Source organism: Pongo abelii, chromosome 20 (genome assembly GCF_028885655.2).
Source record: "Pongo abelii isolate AG06213 chromosome 20, NHGRI_mPonAbe1-v2.0_pri, whole genome shotgun sequence".
Lineage (NCBI taxonomy): Eukaryota > Metazoa > Chordata > Mammalia > Primates > Hominidae > Pongo > Pongo abelii.
The window spans coordinates 11046398-11067766 of NC_072005.2; the positions used below are offsets into that span (position 1 = coordinate 11046398).

General features: G+C 53.3%; 1 protein-coding gene across 13 annotated transcripts in view; it reads left to right on the forward strand.

The window, feature by feature from the left end:
- The window catches only part of SMARCA4 (SWI/SNF related, matrix associated, actin dependent regulator of chromatin, subfamily a, member 4), a 100643-nt gene that overhangs the window by 41172 nt on the left and 38102 nt on the right, over positions 1-21369 (forward strand). For all 13 annotated transcript variants that reach the window (XM_054539676.2, XM_054539680.2, XM_054539681.2 and 10 more), the window contains exons 13-21: positions 105-162; positions 4684-4805; positions 7160-7310; positions 9725-9888; positions 15709-15775; positions 16346-16456; positions 18479-18721; positions 20268-20381; positions 21085-21192. In XM_054539676.2, the coding sequence (XP_054395651.1) occupies positions 105-162; positions 4684-4805; positions 7160-7310; positions 9725-9888; positions 15709-15775; positions 16346-16456; positions 18479-18721; positions 20268-20381; positions 21085-21192 (1138 nt within the window). The remainder of the gene's footprint in view (positions 1-104; positions 163-4683; positions 4806-7159; positions 7311-9724; positions 9889-15708; positions 15776-16345; positions 16457-18478; positions 18722-20267; positions 20382-21084; positions 21193-21369) is intronic.

Genomic DNA, 21369 nt, shown 5'->3' on the forward strand with positions numbered 1-21369 from the left:
AGGGGCAATTTTACTTCTGTTTGAATCCCTGGCAGGTTTGGTAGAGAAAGAGAATTCTGCTGGCTCTGAGCAGATTTGTATGAAAGCCCTTATATTTTTTCTAGGTATGAAGTAGCTCCGAGGTCTGATAGTGAAGAAAGTGGCTCAGAAGAAGAGGAAGAGGTAAGAGTGCATTTCCTGGCTTTCGAGGCTCTCAGTGCCCACTGGCAGTGACTTCCACCCTGTGTGTTGTGGCCCTCTCCTGGCCTGGCTGGGCATCTTGTGGGGCGGGGAACAGCAGGGCCCAGGCCTGCCTGAAGTCGGTGCTTTAGAGCTGTGGTATCCAGTAGGGCAGCTTCTGGCGACATATGACCGTTTCCATTTTAAGTTAAATCAGTCACATTACATAAAATTTAAGACTCATTTTCTCTTTCACACTGGCTGCATTTCGGGTGCTTGGCATCCCTTCTCTGGGAATGGTCTGCCTCATTTGCCCATTTCTTTTTTTTTTGAAACGGGGAGTCTTGCTCTGTCGCCCAGGCTGGAGTGCACTGGTGCAATCTCAGCTCACTGCAACCTCCACCTCCCGGGTTCAAGCAATTCTCCTGTCTCAGCCTCCCAAGTAGCTGGGACTACAGGCTCCTGCCACCATGTCCAGCTAATGTTTTTATGTTTAGTAGAGATGGGATTTCATCATATTGGCCAGGCTGGTCTCAAACTCCCGACCTCAAGTGATCCACCTGCCTCAGCCTCCCAAAGTGCTGAGATTACAGACATGAACCTCCATGTCCGACTTGTGATTTTTTTGTTGTTGTTCTGAAATGGAGACTTGCTGTGTTGCCCAGGCTGGAGTGCAGTGGCGCGATGTTGGCTCACTGCAGCCTCCACCTCCCGTGTTCAAGCGATTCTCCTGCCTCAGCCTCCCTAGTAGCTGGGACTTCAGGCACCTGCCACCATGCCTGGCTAATTTTTGTATTTTTAGTAGAGACAGGGTTATACCATGTTGGCCAGTCTGGTCTTGAACTCTTGACTGGTGATTTTTTTTTTTTTTTTTTTTTTTTTTTGAGACAAAGTCTCACTCTATAGCCTAGGATGGAGTGCAATGGCACGATCTCGCTCACTGCAACCTCTGCCTCCCGGGTTCAAGTGATTCTCCTGCCTCAGCCTCCTGGGTAGCTGGGATTACAGGCGCCCGCCACCATGCCCAGCTAATTTAAAAAATATTTTTAATAGAGATGGGGTTCCACCATGTTGGCCAGGCTGGTCTCGAACTGCTGACCTTAAGCGATCCACCCACCTGGGCCTCCCAAAGTATTGGGATTACAGGCACGAACCAGTGCGTTAAAGTCTGTTCTGTGTTAGAGTAGTCACTCTAACCCTCTTATGATTATTGTTCACATGGTACATCTTTTTCCCTTCTTTTACTTTCAACTTGAATCTACAACAGCATATGGGTTTTGCATTTTCAGCTAGTATGACAGTGACTGCTTTTTGACTGAGTTTCTAAGCCCATTTATATTTACTGTAATTTCTGATATGATTGGGCTTACATTTGCTATTTCTTTTCTATGCCTCCTGTTTTTGTTCCTCCTTTACTGCCTTTTGTGTTTAATGTTTTTTTTTCCCTAGATTTTTATTTTTATAGTGCCTTTTTTTTTTGAGACAGAGTCTCGCTCTGTCACCCAGGCTGGAGTGCAGTGGAGCAATCTCGGCTCACTGCAATCTCTGCCTCCCGGGTTCAAGTGATTCTCCTGCCTCAGCCTCCTGGGGCTACAGGTGCATGCCACCAAACCCAGCTAATTTTTTTTGTATTTTTAGTAGAGACAGGGTTTCACCATGCTGGTCAGGCTGGTCTCGAACTCCTGACCTCAGGTGATCCTCCTGCCTTGGCCTCCCAAAGTGTTGGGATTACAGGTGTGAGCCACCACACCTGGCCTCTTCTATTTTTTTGCTTACCTCTTCATGTTTAGTTGAAGCGTACTTTAGCTACCCTGGGGTCTGACTTTTAAAACTCTGGGAGGTTGTGGTGGCGTCTGGTCTGTTTAGTAATTTCCTGGGGCTAAGTCTGTGAAATCTGGTTCCCGCAGTGTGTGTAGCCTCTGCTGTATTTCCTCAATTCTTTTAAACATTTTTTGGTTTTATCTTATTCGTGATTTTTTTCCTGGTTCATTTAGGGGCAGGCAGTGTTTCTTTGTCACTTAGTGGTCATCCAAAGATTGGGCACAGTTTGTGCTCAGACCCGCGCCTTGTTTCTCCTGCTAATGGTTCAGTTGTATGAGGAGATGCATTCCACATTTGGGCCATTGTCGGGTTCTCCCTGGCACTTACGCTTTGCTGGGCCCTTTGACGTCTGTTTGCATATGCACAGACTCAGCCTCAGCCAGTGATACGCTTTTCCCTACTGTGGCTGATCTCACCTCCATTAGCAGTGCCACTGGGCGTGGGCATTGCTTCCTTCTACAAGTGACTGAGCCCCTTCCACCTCCCTGCCGAGCCTCATGGCCTGCAGCTCTCCAGCCGTAAGACGTTCGTGTGTCCGGAGCTGTGAGGCAGAAGAGATGAAAGTGGCCCACAGTAAAAGTGCTACAAACTCCCACTCTGCCCACCTGAAGTTCAGTTTTTTAAGGTTCAATGATTCTAGTAGACCTTTGGTCAACTCGCTGAGCTCTGAAATGCTCACTCTGTCAATTTGTCCGGCTTTATGGTTGCTTTTGGGGAGGAAATTTGCCCACCTCCTCATTTGGGTTTAGCTGAAAGTCTCACTCCTATTTTAATTCCAGCATGTCTGTAGCAGCTCTGATTTTCTTGCCTAAAATGTCGGTGTTATTACCACCTGTTTATTCCAAGTGATCTATAAAATCATTTTTTGTGACCTAAGGGAAATCCCACTGGCTTTTCACTGGAATTATTTAGCAGATTAATTACAGATCGTATTTTTAAAGCTTTGTAGCTGTTCCATTATAGATGAGGGAACAATCAACTGTGTTGTATTTGTAGGATGTAAATGGCAATACAAGAATAGTTTAAGATAAGGAAATGCATTCTTGTCTGTGTTATCAATATGTGTTATGCAAAATCCCAGTAAAGGCTGGAAAGCCATTAAATGACGCAAAGTGAATGCTTAAACCAGTTTGTAGATAACTTGCAGTAAACTGAGATGCTTCTTGTCGCCAGTGTTATCAGACATATTGTAGATGGTTGAGACTTGTCAGTAAAGCTAGAAGTAAATTACAAGCAATAAATATTGAAAGTTGGTTCTAAGATATTTAAAGCCAGGCGCGGTGTCTCACGCCTGTAATCCCAGCATTTTGGGAGTGCAAGCTGGGTGGATGATCCGAGGTCAGGAGTTCGAGACCAGCCTGGCCAACATGACGAAACCCTGTCTCTACTGAAAAATACAAAAATTAGCCGGGGTGATGGTGGGCTCTAAGATATTTAATACCTAGGAAATCCAAGAGAATCAACTGAGAAACTGCTTTAGTAGGTCAGCAGAGAATAGACGTGTAATGTTCATTGTGTAACGGGTAGGAGGGACATGGAGTCTACTTCTAATTAGTAACGAAAGTCCAGAATACCCTGAGATAGCCTTAAAAGAAGTGTTGGAGCCGGGTGCGGTGGCTCATACCTGTAATCCCAGCACTTTGGGAGGCTGAGGCAGGCAGATTCTTGAGCTCAGGAGTTTCAGACCAGCCTGGGCAACATACCGAGTCCCTGTCTCTACGAATAATACAAAACAATTAGCCAAGTGTGGTAGTGCACACTTGGTAGTGCACGCCCGTGGTCCCAGCTACTCGAGAGGCTGAGGTGGGAGGATCGCTTAAGTCCAGGGGGTGGAGGTAGCAGTGAGCTGAGATAGCACCACTGCACTCCAGCCAGAGTGACAGAGCAAGACCCCATCTCAACAATTACAAAATAAAGGAAGTGTCGGGAATCTGTGGTGGGGAAACCAAAAATGGTTTACTGGGCCGGGCACAGTGGCTCACGCCTGTAATCCCAGCACTTTGGGAAGCCAAGGCAGGCGGATCACGAGGTCAGGAGTTTAAGACCAGCCTGGCCAACATAGTGAAACCCCGTCTCTACTAAAAATACAAAAATTAGCCAGGCATGGTGGTGCGTGCCTGTAGTCCCAGCTACTTGGGAGGTTGAGGCAAGAGAATCGCTTGAACCTGAGAGGCGGAGGTTGCAGTGAGCTGAGATCACGCCACTGCACTCCAGCTTGGGCAACAGAGTGACACTTCGTCTCAAAAAAAAAAAAAAAAAAAAAAAGATGTAGCCAGTGTGGTGGCATTTGCTACTTGGGAGGCTGAGGCGAGAGGATTGCTTGAGCCCAGGAGTTTGAGACCAGCCCGGGGAATGTCACGAGACTGCATATCTACAGAAATTTAAAACATTTGAGCTGGGTATGGTGGTGCATAGCTGTAGTTCTAGCTGCTGGGGAGGCTGAGGCAGGATGATCGCTTGAGCTCAGGAGTTCAAAGCCATCTGGGCAACATATTGAGACTCCCATATATTAAAAATAATAATAATAAATACATAATTTTAAAACGAAGATGTAAATAACAAACATCACACATTCCAGGATAGGTAGAGGGGGTGAGGGCTGTAAGAAGATCACTTGCTTCTGAAACTGTGTTCTCCCCATGGGAGTCCCGTCCCCCTTCTCTGGGGGATGAACTGAGGTGACATGGGCTTGTCTCTTGGTAGGAGGAGGAGGAAGAGCAGCCGCAGGCAGCACAGCCTCCCACCCTGCCCGTGGAGGAGAAGAAGAAGATTCCAGATCCAGACAGCGATGACGTCTCTGAGGTGGACGCGCGGCACATCATTGAGTAAGGGGTCCCGACACACATTGTTCTGTGCCAGCTTCCTGTGAGGTGGCGCTGGTGGGAGTGGCTAGAATCCCAGCCATCCCTAGCTGACATTCAGCACTGTCCAGCCAGCTGCTACTGTGGAACCACAGAGACCAAATTTATTTACTTCACATTTCATGTATTTTATAGGGATTTAATAGAGCAAATGCATTCGCATGTTTCACCATATGCTTACGAGGTACGGTCAGGTGTGCGGGAGAAGCCCTTCTCCCCCCGTTTTCTGCTCTCCGGCTCCCTCCCTTTCCACTACCCTCCCTGGGGAAACTTTCCAGCCTCGTGTGTCATCTTCCAGAGATGCTGTCTGCATTAGCAAGCAAAATGTGCATATTTTTGTCTTTTCATTTGCATACATATCTCCAGTGTACATTGGTGTGCACCTTGTTATTTTCACTGAACCTTCCCTCTCGGAGGTCATCCTGTGTCCGTGCAGAGTGCTTCCAGTCCGGTCCTCAGTGTGCAGTGTCATACTGCATCACATTATATTCTCATTTTCGTAGGCTGCCCTTTGGTGACAGGCATTTAGGTTATATTTCTCATCTTTTGCTCCTGTAACACATCACAGTTAACACACTAATCTCATCATTGCTTATGGTTAGGAATTAATGGATCTTGTTAAAAAGCAAGTGAGGGCTGGGCGTGGTGGCTCAGGCCTGTAATCCCAGCACTTTGGGAGGCCAAGGCAGGTGGATCACTTGAGGTCAGGAGTTCAAGACCAGCCTAGCCAACTTGGTGAAACGGCATCTCTACTAAAAATACAAAAATTAGCTGGGCGTGGTGGCGTACACCTGGAGTCCCAGCTACTTGGGAGGCTGAGACTGGAGAATCACTTGAAATGAGGAGGAGGAGGAGGAGGCTGCAGTGAGCTGAGATAGCACCACTGCACTCCAGCCTGGGCAACAGAGGGAGACTCCATCTCAAAAAAAAAAAAAATGTAAGTGGCTAAAAGTCACTTTTTTTTTTTGGGGGGGCGGGGATGGAGTCTTGCTCTTTCACCAGGCTGGGGTACAGTGGCGCGATCTCGGCTCACTGCATCCTTTACCTCCTGGGTTCAAGTGATTCTCCTGCCTCAGCCTCCCGAGTAGCTGGCACAACAGGCGCGGGCCACCATGTCCGGCTAATTTTTGTGTTTTTGGTAGAGATGGGGTTTCACTATGTTGGCCAGGATGGTCTTGATCTCTTGACCTCGTGATTACCCACTTCGGCCTCCCAAAGTGCTGGGATTACAGGCGTGAGCCACCGCACCTGGCCAAAGTTACTTTTTAAAAGAAAAGCATTCAGATTAGATTACAAATTGTCTAAGTTTTAACAGTTATGGTTTTGTATGAACCTGTTCAGTCTGTGTTTCTTTTCACCTTTAGGCTCATGAATTGTTCTTAGAAAGGGTGGGTTCTATGATGATCAGCGTCTGGCTATGTGCAGAGTGTCTTTCTGTGCTGTGGCAAGTGACAGCATTCTGTTTGTTGTTTTGAGACAGTCTTGCTCAGTCACCCAGGCTGGAGCGCAGTGGCTCGATCTCTCGGCTCACTGCAGCCTCTGCCTCCCGGGCTTAAGTGATTCTTTTACCTCAGCCTCCTGAGTAGCTGGGGTTACAGGCATGCGCCACCACGCCCGGCTAATTTTTTTTTTTTTTTTTTTTTTGAGACAGAGTCTTGCTCTGTCGCCCAGGCTAGAGTGCAGTGGCGCGATCTCGGCTCACTGCAAGCTCCGCCTCCCAGGTTCATGCCATTCTCCTGCCTCAGCCTCCCGAGTAGCTGGGACTACAAGTGCCCACCACCACGCCCGGCTAATTTTTGTATTTTTAGTAGAGACGGGGTTTCACCATGTTGGCCAGGCTGGTCTAGAACTCCTGACCTCAGGTGATCCACCCACCTCGGCCTCCCAAAGTGCTGGGATTACAGGCCTGAGCCACCGCGCCCAGCCTGATTTTTGTTTTTTGTAGTAGAGATGGGTTTTCACCATGTTGGCCAGGCTTGTCTCGATCTCCTGGCCTCAAGGGATCCACCTGCTTCAGCCTCCCGAAGTGTTGAGATTACAGGCATGAGCCGCCATGCCCATCAGAGTGATAGAATTCTTGCTCTGTGGTGATGCAATCAGGGCCCAGAGCTCCCAGGAGTCCAGTCTGGGCCCCTCAGGCTTAGTGCGGGCTGCCCTGCCTGGCCTCACACTGTCCGGCTGCACCTCTGTGTGTCTTACAGTGCTGGCCACAGGTCATTCAGCAGAAAGGGCCACTCCACAGAGCTTGTGTCAGGAGCGAGCACGTTGTCACAGATAGGAACGTGTGTCCTTACCCGGCACTTCCATCTCACTCCCAGGAACGCCAAGCAAGATGTCGATGATGAGTATGGCGTGTCCCAGGCCCTTGCACGTGGCCTGCAGTCCTACTATGCCGTGGCCCACGCTGTCACTGAGAGAGTGGACAAGCAGTCAGCGCTTATGGTCAATGGTGTCCTCAAACAGTACCAGGTGAGGTAGGGAGTGGGGAGGCCACCGCCACGTAGCTGCCTCGGTGCAGGTGTTCCCAGGTGGTGCGGGCTTCGGACCTCAGGCAGACCTGAGTTCACCTTTTGCTCTTTGTGGGCAATGCACTCTTCCCCTCTGAGCCTGGGTTTCCCCATGTGTAAAGCAGAGATGTGGTCTGGTAGGTTAGCTGCCAGGAGGAAGTGCAACAGCAGAAAGTCAGTGTCTACTGGGTGCCTGATGTGCCAGGCAGAGTGGGAGCGATTTGCACGCCAGTGGCCTCACAGAGGAGACGGGTCCACCTGAGGAGCAGAGAGGTGCAGCACCTCCTCAGCATCGCACCGTGTGTAGGGCTCAACCAGGGCCAGAGCTCAGATCTGGGCATCTGCATGCTCAGGACAGGTTACCTGAGCTCTGTGTGGTGTGAAACGGTGAGCATCAGGAGCTTAGATCTAGGAGCCGGCAGCCCTGGACTCCGCTCTTTCTTCTGGGGATGAGGTAGCAGGTCCTGTGTGTGGGTGAAAAGTTGATGGCTCTGAAGCTCTTCACCTGGGCCTGACTTGGGACAGTCAAGAAACAGAGCTGCTCATGCTCTTAATGCGGCCCGCCATCCCAAGCTCATTACAAGGCCCCGCAAGGCAACCAGCACAACTCCAACCAAAGAACAGGTCTCTCTGGTTTTCAATTTGGTTTCTTTTCTTTTCTTCTTTTTTGAAACGGAGTCTCTCTCTGTTGTTGCCCAGGCTAAAGTGCAATGGCGCAATCTCGGCTCACTGCAACCTCGGCCTCCCGGGTTCAAGTGATTCTTCTGCCTCAGACTCCTGAGTAGCTTGGACTACAAGTGCGCGCCATCGCGCCCAGCTAGTTTTTGTATTTTTAGTAGAGACAGAGTTTCACCATGTCAGCCAAGCTGGTCTCAAACTCCTGACCTCAGGTGATCCGCCCACCTTGGCCTCCCAAAGTGCTGGGATTACAGATGTGAGCCACTGTGCCCAGCCCCTACTTTCTTTAAGACAGCTCTTAAACCTTTTGTGCTAATATCAACATTCAAAGCTGCACATGCACCTATAGTCCCAGCTACTTAAGAGGCTGAGATGGGAGGATCGCATGAGCCCAGGAGTTGAAGATGGGCCTGGGCAACATAGTGAGACACTGCCTTTACAAAAATATTTTAAAAATTATCTGGGGGTGGTAGCACACATCTGTAGTCCCAGATACTTGGGCGGCTTAGGTGGGAGGAGAGCCCGAACCCAGGACTTCTGAGCTGTAGCGCCCTATGTTGATCAGGTGTCTGTACTAAGTTCAGCGTGAATATGATGACCTTCCAGGAGTGGGGGACCACCAGGTGGCCTAAGGAGGAGCGAATCTGCCCAGGTCAGAAATGGAGCAGGTCAGAACTAATGTGCTGATCCGTAGTGAGATAGTCCCTGTGAATAGCCACTGCACTCCAGCCTGGGCAGCATAGCGAGACCCCATCTCTATAAATAATGGAACAAAGGCAAATCTCATGGTTAGTGGAATTTTCCAAGAGTCCCATGCAATTAAAATAATTAGAACTTGGCTAGGCGCAGTGGCTCACAGCTGTGATCCCAGCACTTTGGGAGACCAAGGCGGGTGGATCACCTGAGGTCAGGAGTTTGAGACCAGGCTGGCCAACGTGATGAGACCCTGTCTCTACTGAAAATACAAAAAATTAGCTGGGCATGGTGGTGCATGCCTGTAATCTTAGCTACTTGGGAGGCTGAGGCAGGAGAATTGCTTGAACCCGGGAGGCAGAGGTTGCAGCGAGCCAAGATCGGGCCACTGCACTCCAGCTTGGGTGAGAGTGAGACTCGGTCTCAAAAAAAAAAAATGAATTAGAACTTGGCCACAACTTACTTCTTCAATCCATTATGAAAATTTCCAAATTTTCCTTCATGACGTTATCTTCAGTTTGCAAGTAGTCTTCTGTTTAAGGCCTGTATTTCAGAAAGCTCCCAGGCTTTGGAAATCCCTCCCTTAATCTTGAAATGATGTTCAGGCAGTGAATTCCTCACCAAGTCGCCCTGAAGCCCTCGTGCTTTCCTGAGTGCAAGTGTCCCGTGGTGTGGGCAGGCTTTTCCTGTGTGCTGTGTGGGGCATGGACAGGCAGACAGTGTAACAGTTGGGAATGAGCTGTTGAGATGTGCATTAGAAATGTTACACATGTCCATCGTTAGCACAGTCACCCTGCAGCTTCACAGACGTTATTGCTAAGGATGAGGCTAAGCGATAAAGAATCAGTTTGGTTCAGAGGAAAAATCCTTGGTAAAGGCAGTAGAGGGTGGGATGTGGCTTAAGCAGAACTCGTGGCTGGTGGTGTCTGACTTTCTAAAGTGGGGAGAACCCTCTGGTGTCTGACCCGGCCTTCAGTCCTGGCGTGGCCGCGTCTGTCCTTGCAGATCAAAGGCTTGGAGTGGCTGGTGTCCCTGTACAACAACAACCTGAACGGCATCCTGGCTGACGAGATGGGCCTAGGGAAGACCATCCAGACTATCGCACTCATCACGTACCTCATGGAGCACAAACGCATCAACGGGCCCTTCCTCATCATCGTGCCTCTCTCGTGAGTACCCGGTGCCAGCAACACCCCGCACGCCGCTCACACACTCCTGTGTTCGTTTCCTAAGTTTGCCACAGTAGAATACCACAAACGAGGTGGCTTAAGGACAGAAATTTGTTTTCCTGGAGGCCAGAAGTCCAAGGTTAAGGTGTAGCAGGTTGCTTCCTCCTCAGGCCTCTCTTCCTGCTTGCAGGGATACGTGCTTACATGTGTCTCACTGTGTCTTCACGTGGTCCTTCCTCCGTGCGTGTCTATGTCCTCATCTCTTCTTCTTAGAAGGACATGGGTCAGGTTGGATGAGGGCGCATCCTAATGGCCTGCTTTAACTTCATTGCCTCTGTATTGGCCCTGTCTCCAGGTACAGTCGCATCCTGAGCTGCTGGGGCTCAGGACTGCTCCACCAGCCTCGGGGCTGTGCACAGCTGCACCCATCACAGCCTCTGCCTCTGGGTCCCGGATCAAGTGGGGGCATGACTGCGCATCCCCTCCACCCCTGGGGAGGCCTGGGGTCCCTCTCCCGGGATGTCCTTGGTGTCCTTTTCAAGTCCCACAACCAGCAAAGTCCATGCAGGGGAGTTGCAGGAGACAAGAACCTCCCACTAGAAAAGTAGGGTGAGGCCATTGAGGCTCCATTGAACAGTCTCTACTTCCTCACTGTGCAGTGCCCTGCTAGGGCCACCAGAGCCCTCGGGCACATCCCAGCGTGGCCCAGGTCCTTGGGCATGGTGGGATCTGGACACCCTGAGAGGCTCTCACTTGCCACTGCCTGGCTCCACCAGCCTTTTTCTCCTGCAAACAGAGTCCGCCCCCCTGCCCACCTCTCTCCACATCTCTCTACCCAGCTCAGCCCCTGCACCTAAAGGGGGACCTGCCTAGGGTTTTCCCAGAAAGCCCCAGGGCTGGCTCTTACTGGTCTAGTTCAAGTCACATGTCCAGCACGCAGACAGTCACCGGCCTGGGGGTTAATCTGATCTGATTGGCCAAACCTCAACATAGCATTTGGTCTGGCCCTAGAGCGCAGCCCCTAACTCCAACCAGGCACTCACTGGGACCACTACAGCCACGAGTCAGCAGCGCACCCCCAACCCCTGGCAGGCTGGCGAGTGGCGTGCCCATGCCCCAACCCCATGGGAAAATGCCCTCCTGCCTATAAGACAGCTGTGCCCCATGGATCACACACCCATAGGGTGGGCCTGATGTCCTGACTGTTGCAGGGAGGACTGGAGGAAAGGTGAGGACGCCAGAACCCTCCCAGGTTTACCGTGGAACTGTTTCTTCTATCCCCTTGCTTCCCACATGGTGGGTAGAACAGACTGCTCTGTAGGAGCAGGGCTTCCTTGTGCACAGTGCTGCAGGCAGCTGCACCTCCCCTCGTGGTCAGACCCAGATTGCTACAGCGTTCCTGCTGCACCTGCCTGAGCTCTGTCCCCTGTCTGTGTCCGGAGGCTGTTCCTTCCGGCTCTGCCCACCTCCTGGCTCCCCTCTGCCCTTCTTCCCCTAGAGGCTGATGGGTGCGGTGGCAGTTCCCCTCTGCAGTTCCCGATTTTCCCTCCTTTCACTTACACACCTCTCAGATCACCATCTCTGTTGGAACGCCGCTGTCCGGGGTGCTGTTGTTTTGCAGCCTTGGTTCTTAGTTGTTAATTTTTTGCTTTAAAAAATTTTTTTAAACTTTTCATTTTGAAATGATCTCTTTCTTTTTTTATTTATTTTTTTATTTTTTGATGAGTCTTACACTGTTGACCGGCCTGGAGTGCAGTGGTGCCATCTTGGTTCACTGCAACCTCCGCCTCCTGGGTTCAAGCGATTCTCCTGCCTCAGCCTCCTGGGTAGATGGGCTTAGAGGCACGCGCCACCATGTCCAGCTAACTTTTTTGCATTTTTAGTAGAGACGGGGTTTCTCCATTTTGGCCAGGCTGGTCTTGAACTGCTGACCCCGTGATCTGCCCACCTCGGCCTCCCAAAGTGCTGGGATTACAGGAGTGAGCCACTGTGCCTGGCGACCTCATTCTTAGAAAACATTGTAGAGTTAGTGTAAAGAATTGCTATGCACCCTTCACCCATCTTCCCCATTCTTTCATAACCCCAAGACAATTATGAAAACCAGGAAAATAACATGGACGTAGGACTAATAGCAAACCAGAGGCTTTATTTACCAATCTTGTCAGTTTTTCCATAAGTGGCCTTGTTCTGGTTCAGGATCCCACACTGTCACGTCTGTGTGGCATGCCTGTGGCAGTTCCTCATTTCATCTTTGTCCTTGTCGAGCCTGACGCTGTTAAATCCTGGTCAGACCTTTGGTAGACTCTCCTTCAATTTGGGTTTGTCTGATGTGATCGCGTGGAGCGACGCCACGCCCTGCTTGATGTGCCTTAGCGGGGAAGGCATGAGATGTTGAGGCCTCGGTCTCTCGGGCAAGGTGCTTGCTGGGTTTCCCACTGTAAACCTAGGAGTTACACTTTCCATTAATAACTATCTCGTGGGAACATACTTCGACACTTGTGAATATCTCATTTCTCTTCCTACTTTCCCCAGTAATTTCAGCATGTCTTCTACTCCATTTCATGTTGCCATAAAGGAATACCTGAGGCTAGGTGATAAAGAAAAGAGGTTTAGCCGGGCGCGGTGGCTCACTCCTGTAATCCCAGCACTTTGGGAGGCCGAGGTAGGCGGATCACCTGAGGTCAGGAGTTCAAGAACAGCCTGACCAACATGGTGAAACCCTGTCTCTACCAAAAATACAAAAAAAAATTAGCCAGGCATGGTGGCAAATGCCTGTAATCCCAGCTACTCAGGAGGCTGAGACAGGAGAATCACTTGAACCTGGGAGGCGGGAGTTGCAGTGAGCCAATATTGCGCCATTGCATTCCAGCCTGGGCAACAAGAATGAAATGCCTTCTCAAAAAAAAAAAAAAAGGTTTATTTGGCTCATGATTCTGCTGGCTGGAAGACTGGGCACCTGGTGAAGGCTTCAGGCGGATTCCACTCCTGGTGGAAGGCAAAGGGGAGCCAGTGTGTAGAGATCCCATGGGGAGGGAGGAGGCGAGGGAGGCGGGGATGCCGGGCTCCTTTTAACAATAGCTCCCACGAGAGTTCAGAGAGCAGGAACTCACTCATCCGCCATGCCCAGTACAGTACAGGCCGTTCACGAGGGTTCTGCCCCCATGACGCAGACGCCTACCACCAGGCCCCACCTCCGACATTGGAGATGAGACTTCAGCATGAGATTTGGAGGCGCCAGATACCCAAACTATAGCAGCAAACGTCGGATAAGCCTTGCCTGAAACAATAATTACATGAGAGTTGCCAAATACATGGTTACCTGTTTCTGTCCGCTCTTCTCTACAAATTAATTGGAATTCCACTGTCAGGAAGAGCTTTCCCTTCTCCCCCATGTGCTTGTTTGGGTAATTATTATATCAGTGTGGGATCACGCAAACAAATATTATTTATTTTGTTGCTTCAGTTTTTTTCAGATTTGGCCTGGGAGAACTCTCCCTGGAAGAATTGCGTCTTCTCTATGTATTCAGTCATTTGTTAATATGAGTATGGACCCACGGATATTTGTTTTGTACTCCAGGCTATGCACCAGTGGCTGGGTTTTTTTTGTTTTGTGGCTCAAATCCATCCAGCTTTGGCCACTGGGGGTGCTTTCAGTTGGCTCTTCTGTCCTTTGACACGCCCCCAGCATCAGGTGAATTTTGAGGACTTTCTTGCTTTTCGGCACCAAGAGCAGGGTCATGTAGTCCATTTCCCGCCCACTCCCTTGAATCAGCCATTTCTCCAAGGATCCCTGGTTTCCCTTCTTACAGAATGGTTTTGGGAACCAAGGCCTGGGTCCTGGACGGGCCCATTGCTTCTGGGGTGTCATTGCTCCTGGGGCCCTCTCAGTGGTCAGTGCTAGGAGATTCGTGTCCGTGTGCTGATGCTATGTGCACGTATCGTCTGGAAGGCCTTCTCTGCCTCGGCATCTGTTTCTGTGTTAAGCTGAAAGTGAGTTCATACCACTGTCTGCAGCTCTGAGTGAGGACCGCAGATTCCTTTTCGCACTTCGCCCTGTGTGTGTGTGTGCCCATTCTCAGCTTCCGTGGACAACAGTTTCAGAGTAGTGAGCCTGTACCTCCGGGAAGCATCTTGAGCCACTAGAGTGCAGGCCTTGGGGCCAGTTCCTTGTGTCTTCCTCTAGAGTGCAGGCCTCCAGATTGCAGTCAAATTCCATTTCCAGGGTGATAGAGGTCACCTCCTTCCCCTACTTCAGTGAGGTTGTGAGGTGGGTGCTCCTGCAGTCTTTCCACACCACGCCCCACCTGGGCAAGTGTCCATGCTGTGGAACGCCAGCTCCTGCAGGCCAGAAGAGGGCCCGCGCGCTAGGGAATGTTTACAACGTATGGGCATCCGACTGTGCCGGCCCTCTCACTGGGAATTGCTGCCTCCTGCCATGAGCTGCTTGTCCTGCCTCCATTTGGACCTCTGTCTCCTGGACCTGTCCCCTCAGTCCCCTCCTGACCCTTGCTCCTGGCTCTTCTCCCTCCCAGTGCAGATGCTCCCCACACCTCCGGCTTCTCCCTTGGTGTGCTGACTGTCCCCATCACTCCAGGGAGGTTTCACTGTTCCTGAGTCAGCGGAAGCGCAGGGTCAGGCCTTACGGGCCAGGTCTGGTGGCTCCAAGATGCCATCAGGGACCCAGCCTCCCCCAGGTTTCTGCCCAGTCATTCTTGGGTGACTCCACCCCTCAGGCTCCTTACCTCGTGGTTGCAAGACGGCTGCACTGCCTCCCTCGCCTCATCCAGGTTCCAGGAGAATGGGCAGGGCAAAAGGCAGCGGAAGCGCAAGGCTGCTGAGCCCCCGCTCCCCACGCTTCTTCAGGAACTCTTCCCAGCCTTCACCACAGCCATGCGTCCTTATGTCTATTGAATGTGCCGCCTGGTTGGCTGTGGCTTCCAGGGGGGCTGGAGATGGGTTCATGGTGGACACAGCACCTCCCTCGTGGAGCTGCTTGGGGGTAAACCAAGAGCAGTCCCTGGGACTCCAGCTTCGAGCCCTGTCTTTACGGACCACCCCATCTAGACTTTCTGAGTGGCTTCCCTACCCCACTGAAAACTCCCTGCCCCAGTCTTCCTCCCAGAGCCCGCCCCCTTTGGGACTCAGCTTTATTACCGCCTTCACCCTCTCCTCAGTCTGTAGGCTGTTGGTCTCAGGTGACTCACCCCTCCCCACTGCATTCTGCCTGCCCCCACGTCCTCCCTCATTCCAGCCCTGGTCATCCCACAGGGGAGCAGCCACGAGTTGCCACTCCCTCCCATCGCTGTCCTCCCGCCTGCCACCTGAGCCAGGCCCCGCCTCGCCCCTCACCGTCCTCGTTCTCTCTCACAGTCAGGAACCTTCCGTGGCTGGAGGGTGGCAGAAAGACAGTTTGGTGTCTCCCGTATCCCCAGGTCTCCACAGCACTGTTGCTAGCCTGGCTCTGGGCATGAAGCCTGTGCTCTGAAGCTGCATTTTCCCGGCAGCAGGTCCAGGCTCCCCGAGCCCTGGCAGCATTGTCTCTGTCCCCCATCACATCTCTGTGTCCCTACTTCTCACTCTAAAGGGCCTTGCCCTCTTTTCCCATTGGCCTCCCTTGTGCCCTCTGAGGCAGAGCCCTTTACGTCCTCGCCAGTCTCTCTTCCTCCCTCCCTCCCTCAGCTGCCCTAAACACAGTTTCTCTGCCCACTCCGAGGGCTGTGGCCATGTTGGCCTCGCCCCTGGCAGCCAGTGGCTGTGGGTTTGCACAGTGAGCCATTGATGAGAGACCGGCACTTGACTCTCATTTCCTTCTCCCATCAGAACGCTGTCCAACTGGGCGTACGAGTTTGACAAGTGGGCTCCCTCCGTGGTGAAGGTGTCTTACAAGGTAGGTCACAGCCACTGAGGTTTCCTCTCTTGCTACGGAGGTGCAGGCGGTGGCGGCGGGACGTCCACACATACCTCTGAACAGTGAACCTGAGGAGAATGCTGGGTCTCCAGTCACATGGAGTCTCCAGGACAGCCATGGAACTCCAGTCACATGGGTCCGGGAGTTTGGACTGGGCAGGGACAGGGCAGATTAGCTCACTGGGGAGGAGGCAGGAGTGAGCATGGTGGCCAGCACTCAGAGGCCAGCTCAGGCACCTGAGATGGGGACCCAGGAAGAGGGGAGCCTGTCAGCCACCAGGAATGTGCAGATGGCAGTGCAGGCTGCGCGGTTCCCGCAGGCCCCGGCCGCCGCTGGCCCGCACTGCTTCCTCTTCCCCCTGCAGCGCGTGTTCTGCATGGCGAGGTCTGGGGACGGGCCAGCGGCCCTGCCAGCCCCTTTCCCCACTACCCCTGTGAGGACGAGCCCTCCCACCGTGTCACTGGGCAGCTGCAGGGGGTGCCTGTGCTCCTCCTGCCACCTGGCCACCTGGCTGCAAAAGCTGAGCTGTGTATCCTGCTTCCCTTGCAGGGATCCCCAGCAGCAAGACGGGCCTTTGTCCCCCAGCTCCGGAGTGGGAAGTTCAACGTCTTGCTGACAACATACGAGTACATCATCAAAGACAAGCACATCCTCGCCAAGGTAACGTGTCCCTGTGGGAAATGCCAGGCCACGGGCCGAGTGCTCACACGTAGGTCACGCTGCCCGTCTCCTCCAAAGCCCCTACAAGTATCTTCCCAGAGTCCCACCTGCATGTGCGTGAAGACAGCTGCCCTGTGTAGGGGAAAGGCCCAGATGGGGGTGACCTCGGGTTTACCTCCCTAAGTGTCTCCAGGCAGGCCCTGAGTCAGGCCCAGAAGCTGGGGCCGTCTACACAGCATGTGCTCTGCCTCCTCTCGGGCCTTCTGCCCAGAGAACCTCAGCACCAAGGCGTCTCCTGACCCGCCTACAGGGTCCCCATGGGGCCTTGGCCAGACCAGTCTTGTCCTCCTGTCTCTCATCGCCTCGGCCGTCCCTCCCTGGGGCCCTGGCTTCTCACCACAGGCCATGGGCTGAGATTCAGCGTGTGGGGGAGAGCTCGAGGGCCAAATACCATGACTGCCTGCTGGTCTTGGGCAGCTGGTTCGGGCTGTTCTGTGAGGGTCCTACTGGCCTGGAAGCCTCTTCTGGGACGAAACTGTGAAGGGAGTCCCAGCGTGGCCATCGGTGATGACTGAGCATACGGCCCAGATAGAAAACAGACATAGCCCGCTGCCTCCAAAAACTCATGTTCCTCATTTGAGGAGGGGTCGCAGGTAGAGATGTACCTGGTCTCACCCCTAAACATCCAGCTGAATGAGTGTTGAACAGTAGAGAGTTTTTTGCATTTTGGTTTTTTTTTTTTTTTGAGACCGAGTCTCGCTCTGTTGCCCATGCTGGAGTGCAGTGATGTGATCACGGTTCACTGCAGGCCTGACCTCCTGGCCTCAAACGATCCTCCCACCTCACCCTCCTGAGTAGCTGAGACTACAGGTGTGCGCCAGCACTCCCAGCTAACTTTTTTAAATTTATTTTTTATGGAGATGGGGTCTTGCTGTACTGTCCAGGCTGGTCTCAAACTCCTGGCCTCAAGGAATCCTCTTACCTTGGCCTCACAAAGCACTGGGCAACTGTGTCTGGCCTAACAGTAGAGTTCTTGACCCAGGGATAGGGGTATGGAGGAGCTGTTTATGGGTTGCTCTGCCTCTCAGTGCATGGCTGGAGTGACAATACTGGAATACTGGGGCTGTGAACTGGGTGCTTTCTTTTCTTTTCTTTTTTTTTTTTGGAGACGGAGTCTCATGGCTGTCACCCAGGCAGGAGTGCAGTGGAGCGATCTCAGCTCACTGCAACAACCTCTGCCTCCTGGGTTGAAGTGATTCGCCTGCCTCAGCCTTCCGAGGACTGGGTGCTTTATCCCGGAGCCAACAAGGGAGGAAACTGAGGCCCAGGGAGCTGGGTATCCCCCGTGCAGGCTCTTACCTCAGGTCCGTGCTTCAGGTGCCTCATTTGTGGCTCACCCCTGCTGACTCCTTACAAAGCCAGGCCATTGGCAGGCGCAGGAACCAGGGTCTGAAACCCCGTGCTCCGCTGCCAGTGGCTCGGTTGATGTAATCACCCTGCAGTGGGAGTGCTCTTTGAGTGCAGCCACTGCGCCCCCTCCCGACCCGCATGGCCCTGTGTGTAGTGGCGCCGGCCCCTACCCCATGGGGCACACATGCTGCTCATTAGAAATGTACCCGTCACCAACCCAGTTCCCCTGAGACCCTCCACACCAGCAGGACAAATCCCCCAGTCAGCAAGATGTAACTTCTGCCGGAATGTGCTCGGCATTTTTCTGTGCTGTAGATTCATATGTGTGATTTTGCAGGGAAGCCAGATTACTTTTTTGCAGTTTGCTTTGTTCATCTGCCAGTAGTCATGGGGTCACGGGCCTGTCTCTGCCCAAGGCTTGCAAGAGGCTACGTTGTGTGGCTCCAGCTCGGTGAGTCAGCCCCGGGGCAGGACGTCAGGCCTGTGCTCTCCACCCAGCTGCGCTCTTCCACCTGGAGCCTTCCTGGCTCCTGGGCGCAGAGTGGGAGATTCTCCCCATGTGCCAGGCCACCTGCTGCCCCCTGCCCTGATTGCCCACTCCGGGGCCCGCAGATCCGTTGGAAGTACATGATTGTGGACGAAGGTCACCGCATGAAGAACCACCACTGCAAGCTGACGCAGGTGCTCAACACGCACTATGTGGCACCCCGCCGCCTGCTGCTGACGGGCACACCGCTGCAGAACAAGCTTCCCGAGCTCTGGGCGCTGCTCAACTTCCTGCTGCCCACCATCTTCAAGAGCTGCAGCACCTTCGAGCAGTGGTTTAACGCACCCTTCGCCATGACCGGGGAAAAGGTGGGTTTGCCCAGCTGTGCCCATGCTGACAGTTCCAGGTGCGGCTGGTTTTGCTGGTTGGAGCGTGTTGAGCACCAGCTACAGCTGGCTGGGCCCGTACTGGGTGCCTGGTGAGAGTCTGCATCTGCATGGAGCAGGGGAGCCCTGGGACCCAAGGCTAGGGCAGCCACAAGGGCCCCGGGGGAGCAGGGCAGAGGTGATGGTGGTGAATCTCGGAATGCTCGGGGCGTCTCTGACCCTATGCTCCAGGTGCAGAGGGGATGGTGAGGAAGATGGCCCTGAGGCAGCTGTGGGACCACAAGCGTGTGGAGAGCACAGCTAGAGGCTTCAGCGTGCTGTAGGCCCCTTTAGGTGCCCTCAGAACTCACCCTCAGGGCAGTGGGAAGGAAACTTGGAAGAGTCCAGTTAACGGGGCCACATGGTCAGGTTCTGTCTTACGTTGTTTTCGAAAAGTGCAGTGGCCAGTGTGTCTCAGTGTCTGGGTGGCACCATCAGCCAGACTGTGGCATGGCAGCATCATCATTGATGAGTGGTCCCACACCAGCACTGATCCCTGAGCCTAGAGCTCCTTGCTGTTGGGGGTTGAAACTGTGGGACGGACTGTGTTTCCTGCTGAGGGGTTTAAGTAGCCAGATGCTGAAGTGTGGGCAGAGCTACAGAGGTTACCTCGAAGTGCCCTGCCCAGGACGGCTGGGCCCACCCCCTTCTTCCCACCTTAGACAGGTCCCGGGCAGCTGGGGCCTTCCTGGCCTCATGCGTGAGTTCCCTGCCCTCTCGGCTGCTGGTCAAGGCAGAGACTCTTCTGACGGAGAAATCGAGGCATTCCCCAAAGCCTCATGATAAAGGAGTCCCCAATTTTTAGACTCCCGGGACCCCCACACCAAGGGCCAGGATCTGATGCTATAGTTTCGTCACTTTCTGAGCCGAACAAAAGTTCTGCCAAAGGATTGCCAGGGAAGCAATAGAAGAAAAGTTCTGGCGTCGTCTCATTTTCCTTTAACTTTTTAAATTAAAACATTTTAAAAGTTAATTATTAGTAGAGGAGTAGGCGCCGTGGGAGGTCAGGGTTTCTTTCACCGGGTTCCACCCAGGCTGACTGAGAGTCCCTTGGGGCTCCCAGTGGCAGAGCCCTCCCTGAGAATCACCCGCTATAAGCCCCACGTGGTCAGCCTGGCCCCTGCAGCGCTCCTGGCGTGAGCTTGATGTGGGGTGGGTCTGTGGACACTCCAGTTTGTGTTACTCGTGGAGAAGTGGCATGCCCACTGCCGGGGGTCTTTCTGGTGAGGCACAGGGAGCAGGGTGCTGTGGGTACTACGGTTCCATGTGCCAGGAATTACATGGAACCAGATCCTCACAGTTTCCTCAGGAAGACGGTGCCCTGCCGGGCTCCCAGAAAGCATAAAGCAGGCTGAAAAGCCACGTGCTAAGGGCAAGATCACCCCAGGGGACCCCATCCACCCTGTCCCCACATCCGCACCTTCTAGTGAGACCTCTGTTGCCCTCCTTTGGAGATAACGCTTGCTTCTCCTGTCTTGGGGGGTTCCAGGTGGACCTGAATGAAGAGGAAACCATTCTCATCATCCGGCGTCTCCACAAAGTGCTGCGGCCCTTCTTGCTCCGACGACTCAAGAAGGAAGTCGAGGCCCAGTTGCCCGAAAAGGTGACAGAGTTTTGAGGGGAGCCCCCAGTGAAGCAGCCTCACGTGGGGGCTTTTTCCAGGGCTGGGCGTGCTCAGGGCCTCTCCCCACAGTCCCAGGCCTGCCCTGGTCAATCCATCTTGGGGGTGGCGATGACGCCACCGTGTCTGTAAAGCCCTATGCTGCTGTTCTGCCGTAGGGATTGAAAAGCACTCATAGGCTCACATAGCTCACAATAGGTTAGAGCACAAAATACCACTTCCTGTCAGGGGGCCAGGTGCCTGTGCGGGCTCTCCTGGCCACACCAGGAGGGGCCGTGGGCTTGGGGTTGCCCCCCAGCCCCGCATCATGGCTCTGGGTTTTCAAGGCCTGCTGCAACCACACCCCTGGGCCCAGTTTCCACAGCAAGACCCGTGGACTTGGGGTCCCTGGCCGCAGTTGCCCCTCTTGATCTTTGTTTCCTGGCTGGCTGTGGAGAGACCCCCAGAAGATGGCTGAGGGGCCCTTTCTGGCCCAGTATTCCCCTGGTATCTCTGCCTGGTGCTTCCTCTCGTTGCCCAGGTCTCCCCTCTTCTCCCCAGCTGTGAGGGTCTCCTCACCCACACCCCAATGTGCCCGGGTCAGAGCTCATATGACAGGGCCAAGGGGGTCAGAGCTGGGTTCGGATTGGGGGAGTCAGGCCTCAAGGCACCTTGGGCCCTCGTGAGCATTATGTGTCCCCTGCAGGTGGAGTACGTCATCAAGTGCGACATGTCTGCGCTGCAGCGAGTGCTCTACCGCCACATGCAGGCCAAGGGGGTGCTGCTGACTGATGGCTCCGAGAAGGACAAGAAGGTGGGCCCCGGAGTCCCCCAACTGCATTCCCCACTGGGTGTCCAAGGCAGGCAGCGTGGCAGGCGGAGCAGAGCATGCTCTGACCATCGGGTCATGGTCTGGTCATGATCCCCAGGGCATCTGTCCAGCCCTGGTTATGATGGCTGGTGGCTTGTGTCAGGACACACTGACTCAGGT